Consider the following 17,479-nt stretch of genomic DNA (forward strand, 5'->3'; position numbering starts at 1 on the left):
AAAACTCAATCATTTATCTTTGTGCTCTCTTTCACATCGAAACGTTTCCCCTCATTCGCTCTAATTTGTAAACATATCTTTCACACCCTCTCTCTCTGTACTTCTCTCTGTCTAAATGGTAAAATCTCTCTTCTCTCTCGCTCTCTGTCAGATGCCCAGTTTGTTAAGGTGGCCTGGATGGCAGAGACTGATAACCCAGAGGATGATAAGGTGTACGTGTTCTTCACTGAGCGCGCTCAGGAGGCAGAGGGGGCTGCTGGGAAGGTGCTGTACTCCAGAGTGGCGCGTGTCTGCAAGGTAAGGATCTCTACGTGCCTGTGTGTACTGGTACCGATGTACGTGTGTGTGTGTGTGCACGTGCATGTGCACTTGTGTGTTTATCGATGTGCCTGTATATGTGTGTTTGTTTACCATCTTACTATCACGGTTGCTGTCTCTGTCGATAGTGACATCTATTCTAATCTGGGTGTGTACAGAATGACATCGGGGGCCAGCGGAGTCTGGTGAACAAGTGGAGCACCTTCCAGAAGGCACGTATCGTGTGCTCTATCCCTGGATCCGACGGGATACAGACTCACTTTGACCAACTACGTGAGTATGAACTATCAACTTTACCTCGCTCTTACTGACCAGTGACCACACACACATGACCATAAGCTCACCGACCATGACCACCAATTCACCAAGTGAAACACAAACAATCGTACTAAAGTTCAACAGACGTACCATAATGGTTAATGGTGTTGAATCTCAATAAGACAGCAGTGGAGGAGGGAGTGGATATTGTATAGACCGTATTGGCTCTAAAGCAACTACGGTGCCTTCAGATTGTATTCACACCACTTTACTTTGTCCACATTTTGGTGTGTTACAGCCGGGTTAAAACATTTATTCAATTTACATGTTGTGTCACTGATCTACACATAATACCCCATAATATCAAAGTGGAATTTTGTTATATTATGAATTGAAAATGGTAAGCTGAAATGTCTTCAGTCAATAAGTATTCAAACTCTTTGTTGTGGCAAGCCTAGATAAGTTCAGGAGTAAAAATGTGCTTAACAAGTCGCATAATAAGTTGAAGGACTCATTCCGTGTTCAATAATAGTGGTTAAAATGATTTTGTGAGATCTAACCCATCTCTGTACCCCACACATACAATTATCTGTAAGGTCCCTCAATCGAGTAGTGAATTTCAAGCACAGATACAACCACAAAGACCAGGGGTGGTTTTACAATGCCTCGCAAAGAAGGACACCACTGATAGGTGGATGTGTACAAATAAAAAGCAGACGCTGAATATATTCCTTTGATATATTCCTATATATTATAATATATATACATTATAATATATTCCTTTGAGCGTGGTGAAGTTATTCATTGAGCTTTGGATGGTGTATCAATACACTCAGCCAGTACAAAGAGACAGGCGTCCTTCGACACCTTCCTAACTCAGTTGCCGAAGAGGAAGGAAACAGCTCAGGGATTTCACCATGAGGCCAATGGTGATTTTAAAACAGTTACTGACTTTAATGGTTGTGATATGAGAAAACTGAGGATGGATCAACAACATTGTAATTACTCCACAATACTAACCTAAATGACAGAGTGAAAAGAAGGAAGCATGTGCAGAATATAAATATAACAAAACATGCTTCCTGTTTGCAACAAGGCACATAACCCTTTCCTGCAGTCAAATTACCTAGTTGCCTCATGGGTTGAATGCTATTAATATTTTTCATAATTTCATAATTAATAAACAAGCTGCTGAAAATCCAGTGCTTCTATGTCGAACGGTTTTGTTATGTGATGTATATAAAGTGTAAATAATGGGATTCACTAACTTAATTCATTACAACTCGATATCTGACATGGTGAAGGTGTCTTCTATTTTTATACCCATAACCATGTGTGTGAGGTGTATCCTTCTGTTTTAAAATAGATTAAACACTCTGTGTGACCCTGATTTAGCCCACTGCAGTAAAAGGTTATTACTTAATACTGCAAAAAATTTGGCAAGGACATTTTTCACTTTTTTGTCCTGAATAAATAAGTGTTTGGTTTGGGGCAAATCCAAAACATCACTGAGTACCACTCTTCATAATTTCAATCATGGTGGTGGCTGCATCATGTTATGGGTATGCTTGTCATCGGAATATAAGTGATAAGCACAGGCACAATCAGAGAGGAAAATCTGGTTCAGTCTGCTTTCCAACAGACACTAGAAGACAAATTCACCTTTCAGCAGGACAATAACCTAAACAAGGCCAAATCTATACTGGAGTTGCTTACAGAGACGACATTGAATGCTCCAAGTTGCCTTGTTACCGCTTTGACTTAAATCGGCATGGAAATCTATAGCAAGACTTGAAAATGGCTGTTTAGCAATGATCAACAATCAACTTGACAGAGCTTGAAGAATTTTAAAAAGAATAATGGGAAAATATTGTACAATCCAGGTGTGCAAAGTTCTTAGGATACTTCCCCAAAAAGACTCACAGCTGCAATCGCCACAAAAGGTGTTTCTACAAAGTATTGACTCAGGGGTGTGAATACTTTTGTATTTCTGTATTTCATTTTCAATAAATGTGCTAAAATGTATAAAAACATGTTTTCACTTTGTCATTATGGGGTATTGAATGTAGATGGGTAAGAAAAAAATAGAATTAATCAGTTTTTGAATTCAGGCTGTAACTCAACGTAATGCGGTATCAATGCATTCTGAGTGCACTGTATATAGAAGTGAAGAGTCTATGTTTGGCCTACAGAAAGCTTAGTGTTTTGATCATGCAGCCAGCATAACTCCACTCCACCCTGGCTTGTGGTATTCCACTCTGTTACCACGGTGACCAGCAGCCCTGTCCTTTTTACCCTGCTCTGCCTTTGTAGTACTTCAGCACTAGTCGCCCTGGCAACTACCATGAAGTCTCTATTAGAGAGCATTTAAGGGTCTATCATCTACCCTTTCTGTGATCTCCGGTTTTTCAAGTCTGTGTGTGTCTGTGTGCCTGTGTGAGTGTACACGTGTGTCTATGCTTGTGCATGCACCCTGTCATCGCTAGTTTTATGGGCCATAGAGTATCAGTCAGTGATGTGATCAGTAGTTGGCCTCGCTAGAAGCGAGACCGAGAGACAGGACCGTTCCCTTATCACATCTGTTTCTGTAAACACAACCAGCCAGTAAAATAAACAACACCCCCCCCCCCCTCTCTCTCTCTGGGGTTATACTGAGGCAAAGTGAACCACACACATCATAACACATACACACACAAACACACACACAAACATGCACACACACAAACATACACACATCACACACAGACAACTCCCTGTCCAACCCGTCTCACCCAGGACAGTGAGTAGGAAGATGAACATAAACATCCCCACACAACAACCTGCCCCGGGACACGTTGCAACTGAAAAGATCCCATCAGCCCAAGAATGCCGCCGGTGTTGTGTTTACGGCACGCTCCGTCGGCCAGAAACACTACGAATCGCATGAGCGCCTTGTTCGGGTCCGGGGCCCCTCATGTTGAAGGAGCCAGGCTGTTATCGATGCCGGAACTTCTACGAGAATATTTGGGTGTCAACTTTAACAAGAGCCACTATCCTGGCAGGTCATCAGTGTTTGTACAGGTGAAAGGGATTGTTTACAGTCTGGAGCACTCAACCATCAGTACTTATTGAATACATTCGTTTCTAATCCTCCTATAGTCAGAATAAAGTGACCACTTTTACTCCACTACATTCCTAAAGAAAAGAATGTACTTTTTACTCCATACAGTTTCGTGACACCCAAAAGTACTCGTTACATTTTGAATGCTTAGCAGGACAGGAAAATGGTCTAATTCACCCACTTATCAACAGAACATCTCTAGTCATCCCACCCTACATCCCTACTATCTGGTGGACTCACTAAACACAAATGCTTAGTGTTGGGAGTGTGCCCCTAGCTATCCGTAAATTTAAAAAAAATAATAATAATAATTGTGCTGTCTGGTTTGCTTAATATAAGGAATGTGAAATGGTTTACACATTTACTTTGACTGTTGATACTGACATATATTTGAGTATTTACATTTACTTTTGATACTTAAATATATTTCAAAAGAATACTTTGACTTTCACTCAAGTAGTATTTTACTTTCACTTTTACTTGAGTCATTTTCTGTTAACTTATCTTTACTTTTACTCAAGCATGATAATTGGATACTTTCCCCACCACTGCGTGTTAGGGAAGCTCTCAGAGTAACGGAGTATATATATTTTTTAAAAATGGTGTTTTAATAGGCCTACATATAGATATCTAAAATGTCTTTTGAATGTGTTCATCAGTTGGAAACATTTGAAGGGCGTCTGTTTGTGGCCAGAAGCCCATAAACAGACATATAAAGCCAGGAGAGATGGAATTCTCTGGCGTGTTACTGTGTTGTTATTCAGGACAGTCATACCATCAGTTTGGACCAGGAGACACTAACTGTTTGACCACAAAGTTTAGGTTAGACCACTCAGGTCCCAAAGCAGAGGACAACAAAGTCTTGAGGAGTTTGGGGTTTATAGATTTCAATGATTTAGAGGAAGTTGGTGTGTGTGTATATGTGTGTGTGTGCGCCCACATCCTAGTCCCTAGATGGCCTAGCTCGGATGAGGGAATAGGAGGGGTGGAGAGTTGAGGAGAAGGGTATTTTCTGGGATAAGACTGGGAAAGATAGGGGCTAGAGCTGGAGGGGTGTGGGCAAGACAAGGATATCTCCCAACCCGGGGGAACAGATCTCTTTGTTTAGAGGAACTGACACAAGTAGAGCCCTCGGGAGAGAAAATGAGACACAGACAAAGAGAGAGAGAAAGAACGAGAGGGTTGGGAGGACAAAGTGAAAGACAAAGAAATGTATTGGAAGAGAGACTTCAAAAGGTGGATTTGAGAGATAAACGGAAGATGATCGTTCAGAGAGAGAAAGAGAAAGAAATTAGGATGAAGATGTGTTGGATAACGAACAAAGGGAGAAGTAGAATGTAGGAGAAAGTTAATGCATTCTAGGCTGGGTTTGAGAGAGAGAGAGAGAGAGAGAGAGGAGAGAGGAGAGAGAAAGAGAGCAGTGCCTCTGCAGCATGGTGTACCCAGAGTCCTCTGCTGTGTGTTGTGCCCTGGGCTATGCTGCAGCATTTGTGTGCGTGCTGCAGTGTGTGTGTATGTGTGCAACGTTGTGTGTGTGCAGTGATGTACAGTGCCAGTCGAGTTTGGACACACCTACTCATTCAAGGGTTTTTCTTTATTTTACTATTTTCTACATTGTAGAATAATAGTGAAGACATCAAAACTATGAAATAACACATATGGAATCATGTAGTAACCAAAAAAGTATTTTATATTTGAGATTTTTCAAAGTAGCCATCCTTTGCCTTGGTGACAGCTTTCCACACTCTTGGCATTCTCTTGTGTGTGCGTGTGAGCGTGTGTGCGTGCGTGCGTGTGAGAGAGAGATGAGATTAGATTTCCACCAGTCTGATCCCATCGAGGCCACATGAAGCAGCAGGAACAAGAGGAATGTGAGAGAGTAATAAAACTCTTTACTGTGTACCACACCTCAAATACAAGCCCACCATACATACTGTGTGTGTGCGTGCTTTGCGTTTGTCCGTTAATGTGCGCGTGCGTTCCTGCGCGCGTGTCTACGCATGTGTTCGTGTATCGCGTGTAAAGTGTGCGTGTGTGTACATATCCATGTCTTGTTTGTGTACATGTACACGCGTCATGTAGTTGGTCAGTAGTTGATCTGTGTCGTGGGGAAGGGATAGAGGACAGTGTGGGGGCCTTAGGGGACAGACAGGCAGAGTGGCCTGGCTGCGTGGCAGGGGAGGGCTGCTACATGAGGATTGGTCATGGAGGATCAACTCGTCTCCAGCTCTCACACTGAGATGGGATATTACTGCCTGGGATTCATTAGACTGGTCCACTCAGCCGTACCATCACACCAAACGGCATTAGGAACACACACACACGCACACATGGGAACATACTTGAACACACACACATACTCACTCTCACGCGCATGAATGCTGGCCCGCACGCACACACACACACACGCACGCACGCACGCACGCACGCACGCACACACACACACACACACAAACGCACACATGGGAACATACTTGAACACACACACATACTCACTCTCACGCGCATGAATGCTGGCCCGCACGCACACGCACGCACGCACGCACGCACACACACACACACACACACACACACACACACACACACACACACTCAGTGATGGAAGAAGTAATCATAAGTAATCATCATATTTGAGTAAAAGTTAAGATACCACAAAGACATGCTCTGGAACTTTGGCGCCTACATTGTAAAACCACGTTTTTAGGATCTGAACACATTACATTTTTATTTCATTTAACTAGGCAAGTCAGTCAAGAACAAATTCCTATTTACAATGACGGCTTACCCCGGGCGACGCTGCCCTGGACGAAGCTGGGCCAACTGTGTGCTGCCCTATGGGTCTCCCAATCACGGCCAGATGTGATACAGCCTGGATTTAAACCAGGGGCTGTATTGACACCTCTTGCATTGAGATGAAGTGCCTTAAACCGCTGTGCCACTCGGGAGCCCATAACTAAACACTTTTCTGCATTTAGAATTTCAATCAAAACACGTCACAGTGTGAACATGTTTTTGAACACATGAACCCCAAAGTCGATGTCCGCTCCCCCGCGTAAATCGAATTAGCATAATAGACAAATCCCCATCAAAATCCATCTGTTTAAACTAGAGAGATCTGTTTTTTTTTGCATGGGCTGCATCATAATCCACCACATCCGCCAATAGCAGCCTTCCGCATCTACGGTGGAAGGTGGCCGAGCTACAGCGGTCGGAGTTTGTCAGACCATGAGAAATCCCGAAAATTGGTCTTCTCACGAGCACATCTGTAGCATCCGAACAGTTATCGCTACACACTTATATGACCCCTCTATGGAAAGGTGAGACTCTCGCGAACAAGTACATTTTGGTTTCGCTCTAAGACTCCCACAAGCCTCACAAGGCTCGTCTGAAGGAAGCCCGGTACCAGTTTGCCCTGTACCAGTTTAATGAAGGAATGACCACCTTATAGGGAAGTAGTTGAAGTGCTCAAAAGGTTTTGTTAAATATGGTTCAAAAATCTAATCATTTCCTGGTCTTTCTTATCTCTCAGATATAGGACAGCCATTTTAAGTCCAACTTCCTTTTGATTTAATTTTTGACCATTTGTTTTTCCGTGTTTGGATCTGTTATTCAATGCATTTCTATGCGCTAAAAGCAGTAAGACCAAATGCAATGTTTCCTCAAATAAATGTTTTAATATATTGTTTTGATACCTGAAGGGGTCCTTAAATTCAAAAATCAAATAGTTAAATGATCATTGGTATGACCGTCATAGAATAATTTGATATGTTAGTTTAGTAAAAAAGGAATGTAGTGGAATGAAATGAAAAAGTTGTCAAAAAAATAAGTAAAGTACAGATACCCAAAAAAACAACTTATGTAGTACTTTAAAATATTAGCTCATAAGTACAACACTGCGCGCGCACACACACACAAACACACACGTACACACAAACACACACACACGCACAGATAGAGAGAGAAAACTCACACAACCCTACCACAAACTCAAACTCTGTCATGTCACCTTTTTTTTTTTTTTTTTTTTTTTTTTACTGCAAATCAACCCTATAATCAGTTTGACAAAAGTCTAGTACCTAAGTCATGTGTCCCATCTCTTCTCCTTCCAGAGGACATCTTTATCCTCCATGATGGAAAGGACAAGAAGAACCCCCTGATCTACGGCCTCTTCACCACATCTAGGTAAGCCAGCTTCCAGGCACACAGTTCACCACAACCCCACGGTCATTGGAGTAGTCATTTGTTTCCCAGGGCTGATGTAATGTAAGTCTTATGGAGCTGTTATAAGGCATTTAGGAATGCATACATGAGGGGTGCCCAAGGTAAAGTGTTACCAGATATTTAGCATTGTTGGTGCATCCCAGAGCTGCCACTGAGGGATTCACTGATGTAAAACAGTTATGAGACCGTGACAATGACGCACAAACGCTTTAAATCGTTACTTTTGTATGGGGCTGCATATTTCTGTTGTACGTTGTGTTGAGTTTTATTGTGACAGTAGTTTGTGTTCGGTTTGGCTGCCTGGCAAGTGACTAATGGCTTGTGTAATACATGCTGTGGGTTAGGAGAGAGGGAGAAAGTGTGCGTGCAGGCGTGCATGTGTGTCTGCAGAGGCCGTCATGCCCATACGGGGCCACGTGTCCCCTCAGATGTGTCCTGTTTTTAAATTCATATGTTAAATGAATGACTAAACTTCATTTTTAAGCCCACGTTTAATCATCAGTATTTATATATCAAGATCTGACAGCCGTATTTTGCAGAGGGTTCACACTGACCAGACCAGGCGAAGAGTACCCTGGTTCCTTTTAAGGTGCACAGCGAAGCAAAGATATGCTAATCGGGACGTTAGATACTCTAGTGCGTGTAGACAGTATCGTCTGTGGAGGAGGAGAGAGAGTGTCGAGTGACACGTTACATAATTCGGTTTTCGCTGCCGGTGATGGGCAGGACTCACCTGAACGTATGCTTGTAAATCTATGTAGCCTATTGATTTGCTCTTGATGAAGAAATACAACTCAAATGTTTTGTTGTTTCCATGTAATACTAGCCACCTAGCAATTTTATGAAATTGGCGTTTAGCTAGCTACCAAGCCATTTCGGGCTATCAATCAAGTTAGAACTAGCGTCTCTAACTATCTTATCTGGCATGCCTGCATGGCAATGTTGTTAGACTTAAGAAAATACAAATTACTGGTTTATTAAAATATTAATTACTGGGTTATGATACTACAGTGCCTTCAGAAAGTATTCACATCGCTTAACTTTTTCCAGCCTGAATTTAAAATGAGATTTTGTGTCAATGTCTTACACACAATATCCCATAATGTCAAAGTGAAATTATGGTGTTCGAAATTTGTACAAATTCATAAAAAATGAGAAGCTGAAATGTCTTGAGTCAATAAGTATTCAACCCCTTTGTTATGGCAAACCTAAATCAAATCAGGTGTAAAAATGTGCTTAACGGGTCACATAATAAGTTGCATGGACTCTGTGTGAAATAATAGTGTTTGAAAAAGAAAAGGAGAGCCGCACACTAGGAGCACAGGTGCAATAATTTAATAACCTAATATCCAACGTTTTGACAGACAAGCTGTCTTCAAGTGTTCAACTCCGACTGAATATCCCTTTAAGCATTGTAAAGTTATTAATTCCACTTTGGATGATGTATCAATACACCCAGTCACTACAAAGATACAGGAGTCCTTCCTTAGTTGAGAGGAAGGAAATCACTCAAGGAAGCCAGGCCAATGGTGACTTTAAAACAGTTACAGGGTTTAATGGCTGTGATAGGAGAAAACTGAGGATGGATCAGCAGCATTGCAGTTACACTACAATACTAACCCAAATGGCAGAGGGAAAAGAAGGAAGCCCCCATACAGAATAAAAATATTCCAAAACATGCAACCTGTTTGCTCTAAGGCACTAAAGTAAAACTGCAAAATATATGGTAAAGAAATTAACTTCATGCCCTAAATGCAGACCCTTATGTTTGGAGCAAATCCAACACAACACATCACTGAGTAAAACTTCATATTTTCAAGAATTGTGGTGCCTGCATAATGTTGTGGGTATGCTTGTCATCGGCAAGGACAAGGGAGTTTTTAGGGCTAAAAAAAATGGAATAGAGCTAAGCACAGGCAATATTTTGGAAAGAAAATCTGGTTCAGGGTGTTTTCTAACAGACACTGGGAGACAAATTCACCTTTCAGCAGGACCATAACCTAAAACACAAGGCCAAATATACACCGAAGTTGCTTACCAAGACAACATAGAATGTTTCTCAGTGGCATAGTTAGAGTTTTGACTTAAATTGGCTTGAAAATCTATGGCAAGACATGAAAATGGTTGCCAATGATCAACAACCAACTTGACAGTTTGAAGCTGATTCTAACCAGGGGTGTGAATACTTACAGTTGAAGTCAGAAGTTTACATACACCTTAGCCAAATACATTTCAACTCAGTTTTTCACAATTCCTGACATTTAATCAGAGTAAAAACTCCCTGTCTTAGGTCAGTTAGGATCACCACTTTATTTTAAGAATGTGAAATGTCAGAATAATAGTAGAGAATGATTTATTTCAGATTCTATTTCTTTCATCACGTTCTCAGTGGGTCAGAAGATTACATACACTCAATTAGTATTTGGTAGCATTGGCTTTCAATTGTTTAACTTGGGTCAAAAGTTTAGGGTAGCCTTCCACAAGCTTCCCGCAATAAGTTGGGTGAATTTTGGCCCATTCCTCCTGACAGAGCTGGTGTAACTGAATCAGGTTTGTAGGCCTCCTTGCTCGCTCACGCTTTTTCAGTTCTGCCCACAAATGTTCTATAGGATAGAGGTCAGGGCTATGTGATGGCCGCTCCAATACCTTGACTTTGTTGTCCTTATGCCATTTTGCCACAACTTTGGAAGTATGCTTGGGGTCATTGTCCATTTGGAAGACCCATTTGCAACCAAGATTTAACTGATGTCTTGAGATGTTGCTTCAATATATCCACATAATTTTCCTGCCTCATGATGCCATCTATTTTGTGAAGTGCACCAGTCCCTCCTGCAGCAAAGCACCCCCACAACTTGATGCTTCCACCCCCGTGCTTCACCGTTGGGATGGTGTTCTTTGGCTTGCAAGCCTTCCCCTTTTTCCTAAAACATAACAATGGTCATTATGGCCAAACAATTCTATTTTTGTTTCATCAGACCAGAGGACATTTCTCCAAAAAGTAAGATCTTTGTCCCCATGTGCAGCTGCAAACCGTAGTCTGGCTTTTTTATGGTGGTTTTGGAGCAGTGGCTTCTTCCTTGCCGAGCGGCCTTTCAGGCTATGTTGCTATCTTAGACACCATTTTTCCCGATTTTGATGAAACTTGGGTGAATGATGTGTCTTGACATAGAGATCCATAATTTACAAAATTGTCTGATTGGCCCAAGGGTGTGTGTGTGTGAGAGAGAAAGAGAGATAGACAAAGAGACAGAGAAAGTGCATTGTCTGCAATGGCACATTCTCTCTGGGTTGTGTGATTAGTGTGGAGGTTCTGGGAATAGCCCAGTAAACCAGGCTCTGGTAGCATGTGGGCTAAGGGCCATGTGGTGGAGAGGGCTCTGGGGTTGACCGTATCCGGGTGGGGTTTCACTTGTAAAATATACATTTAGAAATATGCAATCATGGAATCTGTGACACTATATTTCACTGCGGATGGTAGTATGATTGATGGTGGTATGGGAGCATCCCTATCCTGATGATTATCATTGGCTTCAGTGAAGACTGATCTGATCCGGAATCAGGTTTGAGACACGCAAGCTTTGACACACATCCCATGAGTATACTGACACACAGCAAATTGGCCGGTGTTACCTACCTACTATGGAAGTGTTAAATTAACACTAATTAGTGTAAAAGAAGCCCAGCGTTGGTGTTAATAACCAGTGTTAAACCAAAACCACGCGCAAAATTATAATATTTTGCAGCATGCTCCATAGCTGGTTAATTTTTTTGTAATTGTTTTGTTTCAATATCTATGTTTTTACATGTACATTGATTGATTAAATACTAGTATGGCATTCAATATAAATAACATACATTTTTCATAAGATAGTCCAATCTGTTACTTGGACTTATTGCACCTGTCATATCTTAGTCTTCACAACTTGGCAGTCATTCTGAATGCAAGTTGCTGATGAATAAAAAATACTATTTGTTGGATATACCAACTCTGACTTGATTTCAATAGGAATTACACATCACTTTGCAAGCCAGCATAATGTGACTTGTAGACCTGAGGTGGCCTGTAAACCAGGAGTTTTAGGCCACTGTACTGTATTAGGGTAAAACCTGGCCCTCAAAATAAGACCTTTTGAAATACGTATTGTGTTGTCTTGAATAATAAAACATTTACTAAACAGATTCACTTAGGATCTCACATGGTGAAAGGCCACAGGACAGAAAATGGATGAATGCAACAACCATGTCTCTGTCACTAACAAATACAGTCATGGGTGGTAACTCTACAATTCACTCGAAAGGCACACTGGGAAATATGTAAATAAGGATTTACACTAAGTACTGTGTTAATTTGACACTGAAAAGTGTGGACCCTAATATACACTGGACCAGTGTTAAACGTAACACTCTCAGTGTTGATTTAACACTAGATAATTTGCTGTGTGACATACAGACAACATACAGTACTGTCTGTAGTAACAGATGATAGCAGACACATAACAAACTGGCTGTGTGAGTGTCATTGTGTTTTACAGTTGATTGACAGGCAATAACCTTCTCTTCCCCACAGTGACATTCTGAATGGCTCAGCGGTGTGTGTGTACCGCATGCAGGACGTGGTCCGGGCATACAAAGGAAACTTCTACCACAAGGAGGGACCACAGTACAAGTGGGCCGAGTACACAGGAAAGATCCCCTACCCAAGACCTGGCACAGTAAGTTCCCTTCTAATGAGTTGTCATTTCCCAACCATCATTACTCACCATATTCTGATTCATTATGTAATACGAAACGTGCTTAGGACGAGGCTCTCTGCCAATTCAAAGGAAACAACAACTCTCTGGTACAACAACTCTAGTACAATGGGCCAACCAGTTTCTTCTCAACCTGAACTTAAACCCAACTCTAACCATATTATGTCCGACTCCATCCATGGCTTTGAATGCTTGATGCCAATACAACTCTCGCTCTCTCCCTCCAGTGTCCCAGCAGCACATACGGTAGCTACAGCTCTACCCGGGAGTACCCCGATGACGTCATCTTCTTCAGCCGTACCCACCCTCTGCTGCAGGAGGCGGTGCTTCCGCTGGGAGGGCGCCCCTTGTTGGTCAGGGTGGGAGTGCACTACAAGTTCAGCCGGCTGCTGGTGGAACGAGTAGAGGCAGTGGATGGACAGTATGACGTCCTGTTCATCGGCACAGGTGTGTGTGTGTGTGTGTGTGTGTGTGTGTGTGTGTGTGTGTGTGTGTGTGTGTGTGTGTGTGTGTTTGAGTACATTACAAGCAGGAGTGCCCTCTGTGTTGCAGACTCCGGCCAGGTGCTGAAGTCTATCCACCTCCCTAAAGAACACGGTGTTTCCCAGGAGGTCACCCTGGAGCAGCTGCAGGTCTTCCAGGTACAATGCTGTATCCTTATACCTTTTAATCCTTTTTTGGACGTATCTGTTGTGTCTTCTGTCCTCGGTTTTACTCTAACATATTTTCCCCTCTCCCCCCACAGCACAAGTCACCTGTGACGACCATGACACTGTCCAAGAAAAAGGTAATAATGACCCCCCCCCCCCACACACACACACACACAGTCATCTCTCCACCTTATATCTACAAGGAGAGCTTTATCACCAGTTGCTATGGTAACCTCCGAGGATGAGGCCTGGCTCACACTGAGATAGGGAATCTACATACACACCAGTCAACATGCTCTGTAGCAGTCAGTCTCACTCTTATATGAACGTTGAAAGTGTGAATCAGCGAAGGCATGAATTCCTGAAACAACTGATGGTTGTGGCTGCTGCTCTCTGAGCCACGTTGGAATGATCTGAATGTCTTTCTTCTCTGTTTTCTTTGTGCGTGCGTGCGGGGGCCACAGCAGTGGCTGTTTGTGGGTTCTGCAGAGGGTGTGGCCCAGTTGGCTCTGTTCCAGTGTGAGTTGTACGGCCAGGCCTGTGCTGAGTGCTGCCTGGCCAGAGATCCCTACTGCACCTGGGATGGACACGCCTGCAGCCCCTTCATGCCCATCGCACGCAGGTGGGCCCGCTCAGCTCACACTTAACCCATTTATGAGCCAACACCCACATTGTTTACCTAGCACTTCCCACAGTTACATTACTAAACATGACGTTATAAACTAAACATGAAGTTTAAATGGAGTGAAAACCAAAGTTATTTTATTATTTTTAAGTCTATGACCTGCCAGCTTCCGTTCATGTACCCAGCACTCACTCATCCGACACATGTAGCTATAAGCCTGCCCTACTCATAGCCACATAGGCATGTGAACATGAATACTCACATTTAGTACATACTCTTATCTAACATGATGTGTTGTTGTTTTTTCTCCCTCTGAAGGAGGAACGCTCGTCAGGTTGGTGATGAGGAGGATCCCCTGACCCAGTGTGTCATACAAGGAGGTGAGGAGGAACTGTCAAGAGCTGCACTCTCACAGACACACACTAGCTTAGGTTTCTATATACAATGAGTACACCAAACATTAGGAACACCTTCCTAATATTGTGTTTCCCCCTCATTTTGCCCTCAGAATAGCCTTAATTCATTGGGACATGGGGTACAAGGTGTCGAAAGCGTTCCACAGGGATGCTGGCCCATGTTGACTTCAATGCTTCCCACAGTTGTGTCAAGTTGGCTGGATGTCCTTTGGGTGGTGGACCATTCTTGATACACACGGGAAACTGTTGAGCGTGAAAAACCCAACAGCTTTGCAGTTCTTGACACAAACCGGTGCGCCTGGCATCTACTACCCTATCCCGTTCAAAGGCACTTATTTTATTTTATCCCATTCACCCTCTGAATGGCACATGCACACAAGTCATGTCTCAATTGTTGCAAGGCTTAAAAATCATTCTTTAACCTGTCTCCTCCCCTTCATCTACACTGACTGAAGTGGATATAACAAGTGACATCAATAAGGGATCCTAGCTTTCACCTACCTGGATTCACCTGGTCAGTCTATGTCATGGAAAGAGCATGTTTTGTATACTCAGTGTAGAGTAGACATTGTGACATTTTTCTCTGTCTCTATTCAGCCGGGCTGCAGGTGGAAGCAGAACAGAGGATGATGATGGTTGCAGAGGGTAACAGCACATACCTGGAGTGCCTGCCCAAATCCAGACATGCGGCCGTGACCTGGTACAAACAGGCAGGAGAGAACAGCCCTGAGCTGAATCAGGTACATACTGACACACAGGCAATTACACATATGCACACACACACATATGCACACACACACATATGCACACACACACATATGCACACACACACATATCCACACACACATATGCACACACACATATGCACACACACACATGCACACACACACATATGCACACACACACATGCACACACACGCATATGCACACACACACATATGCACACATACACACACAGGTCTAAACACTCACACTCCTCTCTGTGTTGCAGTTGCAGTCGGGAGAGCAGCTGGTGGTGACAGAGAGAGGTGTTCTGATCAGTCGGGCCGAGACGGGTCACTCTGGTGTGTACCACTGTCAACTGGAGGAGCACGGCTTCCACTGGACCGCCGTCACTGTGCATCTGAGTGTGTGGAGCCCCTCCCGTGCCCTCTCCTGGTCCACCAGCAACCGCAACCCCAACTCCAGCCCAGACGCCTCCCAACCCTGGTACCAGGACGTCATGGCCCTCATCCACCCCAGCAGCCTAGAGCAGCACTGTCAGAGGCTGGGCTTCAGGCGACGACGCAACCGCGGCCAGGATCAGACCAAGGACAGTGACCACAAGACAGGGGATGGCCCCAGGGGCGAGAGGCACAAACATGGAGGCCGAGGAGGAGGTGGAGGAGGTGGAGGAGGAAGAGGAGGCGGGAGGAAGAGCAGGAGCAAACCCAAGCAGAGGTCTCCGCGAAGCTCTTAGATGCTCCACTGCGTACAATGTGCTTTCTCCTGACTTTACGCTCTCAAACACTGTCTCACTCTCACAAACACACACATACACATTTACAAAAACTCATATTCATGTAGAATGGGGACATAGGAGGCTCGGCGTGGGCCGGACTCAGAAGTGTGAATGTGGTTGCGTAGCGTGTTGATGAAGGATGTACAGCATGTCCAAGAGACTGGTAGAGAATATATTAAGGCGTGAAGAGGACCTGGAAGAATGTGGTGTCTCATAAGACAGGGGAAAAAGGCCCTGAAGGTGAAGCTAGGATCTGTCCTAATGAAAGACAGAGAGGGAGTCAAAAGGACACAAGCATGTGAGAGAGACATAAGTGTCTTCGAGGTAAACAATGTGTGATTTGTCTTTGATGTAAAAAACAAAAAATGCTACATTTTCCTTATTTAACTTTGTGTGTCATATTTATTTCTGTTTTGAATCAAACGGTTAGTTTCAGTAGTTGTATGAGGTCAGTTGTATTTAGTAAAAGCTCTGTGGTGTTCATTAGGCTTTCAACTCAAGCTTGACTCCTCACAACTGGCCTCATTGATGCCGGGTGTGTTTGACATTAGTGCACAGAGAAATGAAAAGGGGAAACTCCGAGTCAAACCAGCAAATCTGCCAAAATTAAATGCAGCAAAGCTAAAGCACTTTTAATGCTGTAGAAAAATAAACGTTCGTTTCAAGATCTGGAGCAGCTGCATAAATGCAGAGAGGCCTTTTAAATGTGGCCAGACTTCTTTTACCACATAAAAGACGGAACCAATACTGAGCAAGGTCCTCGTTAGTGTGTGTGTGTGTGTGTGTTATTCCCTACCATAAAGTATAATGGAATCCATAAAGAAAGTATTTTGAAATGAAACATGTAATGTTTATGCTTTCCTCAAAGACCTTGTTCAGATCTTTCCCTCATTCATTATATGCGCTTTTGTATTTCTCTCTGTAGCCTATATTTACGTCTCTGTGCCAATATTTCTTTGCGAATGGAAATAAAATGTTTTCAATTGATCTCTCCCAAGTTAAGGAGACACACAGTGTAGATACACCATTTTGCCAGTATGTTTTCTTACTTTCCCTTTTTTTGTGGCATAGGAAGCTTGTCCATCATCAATAAGACGCACACATGTATACGCACACCCACACTAACACAGCGTGTGGAAACATGATAGATCTGGAAGACGTAATACATCGTCAAACAACCCACATTTCCTCATCCAATATCTTCCAATTTTAAAATAATTCATTCGGCATTAAAAAAACGCAAACATTAAATGAGTAAATAGAAACATTGAAATCGCCAAGTGGTTCTGACAAACAGGATATCCTGTCGGGTCTGAACTGAAAAAAAAGGAAACCACACATACAAACATGCTCAGTGCATTGTGCCGTTGGGATGGAGGGAGAGGTGGGTTTTTTTAAGGCGAGATCTCAATCACCATGGTTCAGATTTGACTGAACATTTGCCTTCTGTAAGCTGCTCTCTCCGGAGTAGCACAGAACATAACATGCTTCAGGTCCTTCAGGTCTCCTCAAGTCCAACTAGGACTTCATCTAAATGGTAGTGAGATAGCGTTTAAACATATGGTATGTATATTGTTGTGTGTTTGCCTCGGTACTGGTGTCCTCTAAACAAATAAACAAATTAACGTACAATTTACAA

General features: G+C 43.0%; 1 protein-coding gene across 2 annotated transcripts in view; it reads left to right on the top strand.

Annotated features, from left to right (window-relative positions):
- The window catches only part of LOC135504570 (semaphorin-3ab-like), a 28,640-nt gene extending 11,161 nt beyond the window's left edge, over positions 1–17,479 (top strand). The window contains exons 7-17 of one of the 2 annotated variants that reach the window (XM_064923278.1): positions 152–297; positions 477–591; positions 7,786–7,858; positions 12,465–12,609; positions 12,876–13,095; positions 13,201–13,289; positions 13,394–13,435; positions 13,766–13,920; positions 14,242–14,303; positions 14,937–15,079; positions 15,331–17,479. In XM_064923278.1, the coding sequence (XP_064779350.1) occupies positions 152–297; positions 477–591; positions 7,786–7,858; positions 12,465–12,609; positions 12,876–13,095; positions 13,201–13,289; positions 13,394–13,435; positions 13,766–13,920; positions 14,242–14,303; positions 14,937–15,079; positions 15,331–15,798 (1,658 nt within the window). In that variant the 3' untranslated portion in view covers positions 15,799–17,479. Of the gene's footprint in view, positions 1–151; positions 298–476; positions 592–7,785; positions 7,859–12,464; positions 12,610–12,875; positions 13,096–13,200; positions 13,290–13,393; positions 13,436–13,762; positions 13,921–14,241; positions 14,304–14,936; positions 15,080–15,330 lie in introns of both variants that reach the window. The other variant, XM_064923277.1, reaches the window with a different exon arrangement.

Source organism: Oncorhynchus masou, chromosome 18 (assembly GCF_036934945.1).
Source record: "Oncorhynchus masou masou isolate Uvic2021 chromosome 18, UVic_Omas_1.1, whole genome shotgun sequence".
In the NCBI taxonomy this organism is placed as follows: Eukaryota; Metazoa; Chordata; class Actinopteri; order Salmoniformes; family Salmonidae; genus Oncorhynchus; species Oncorhynchus masou.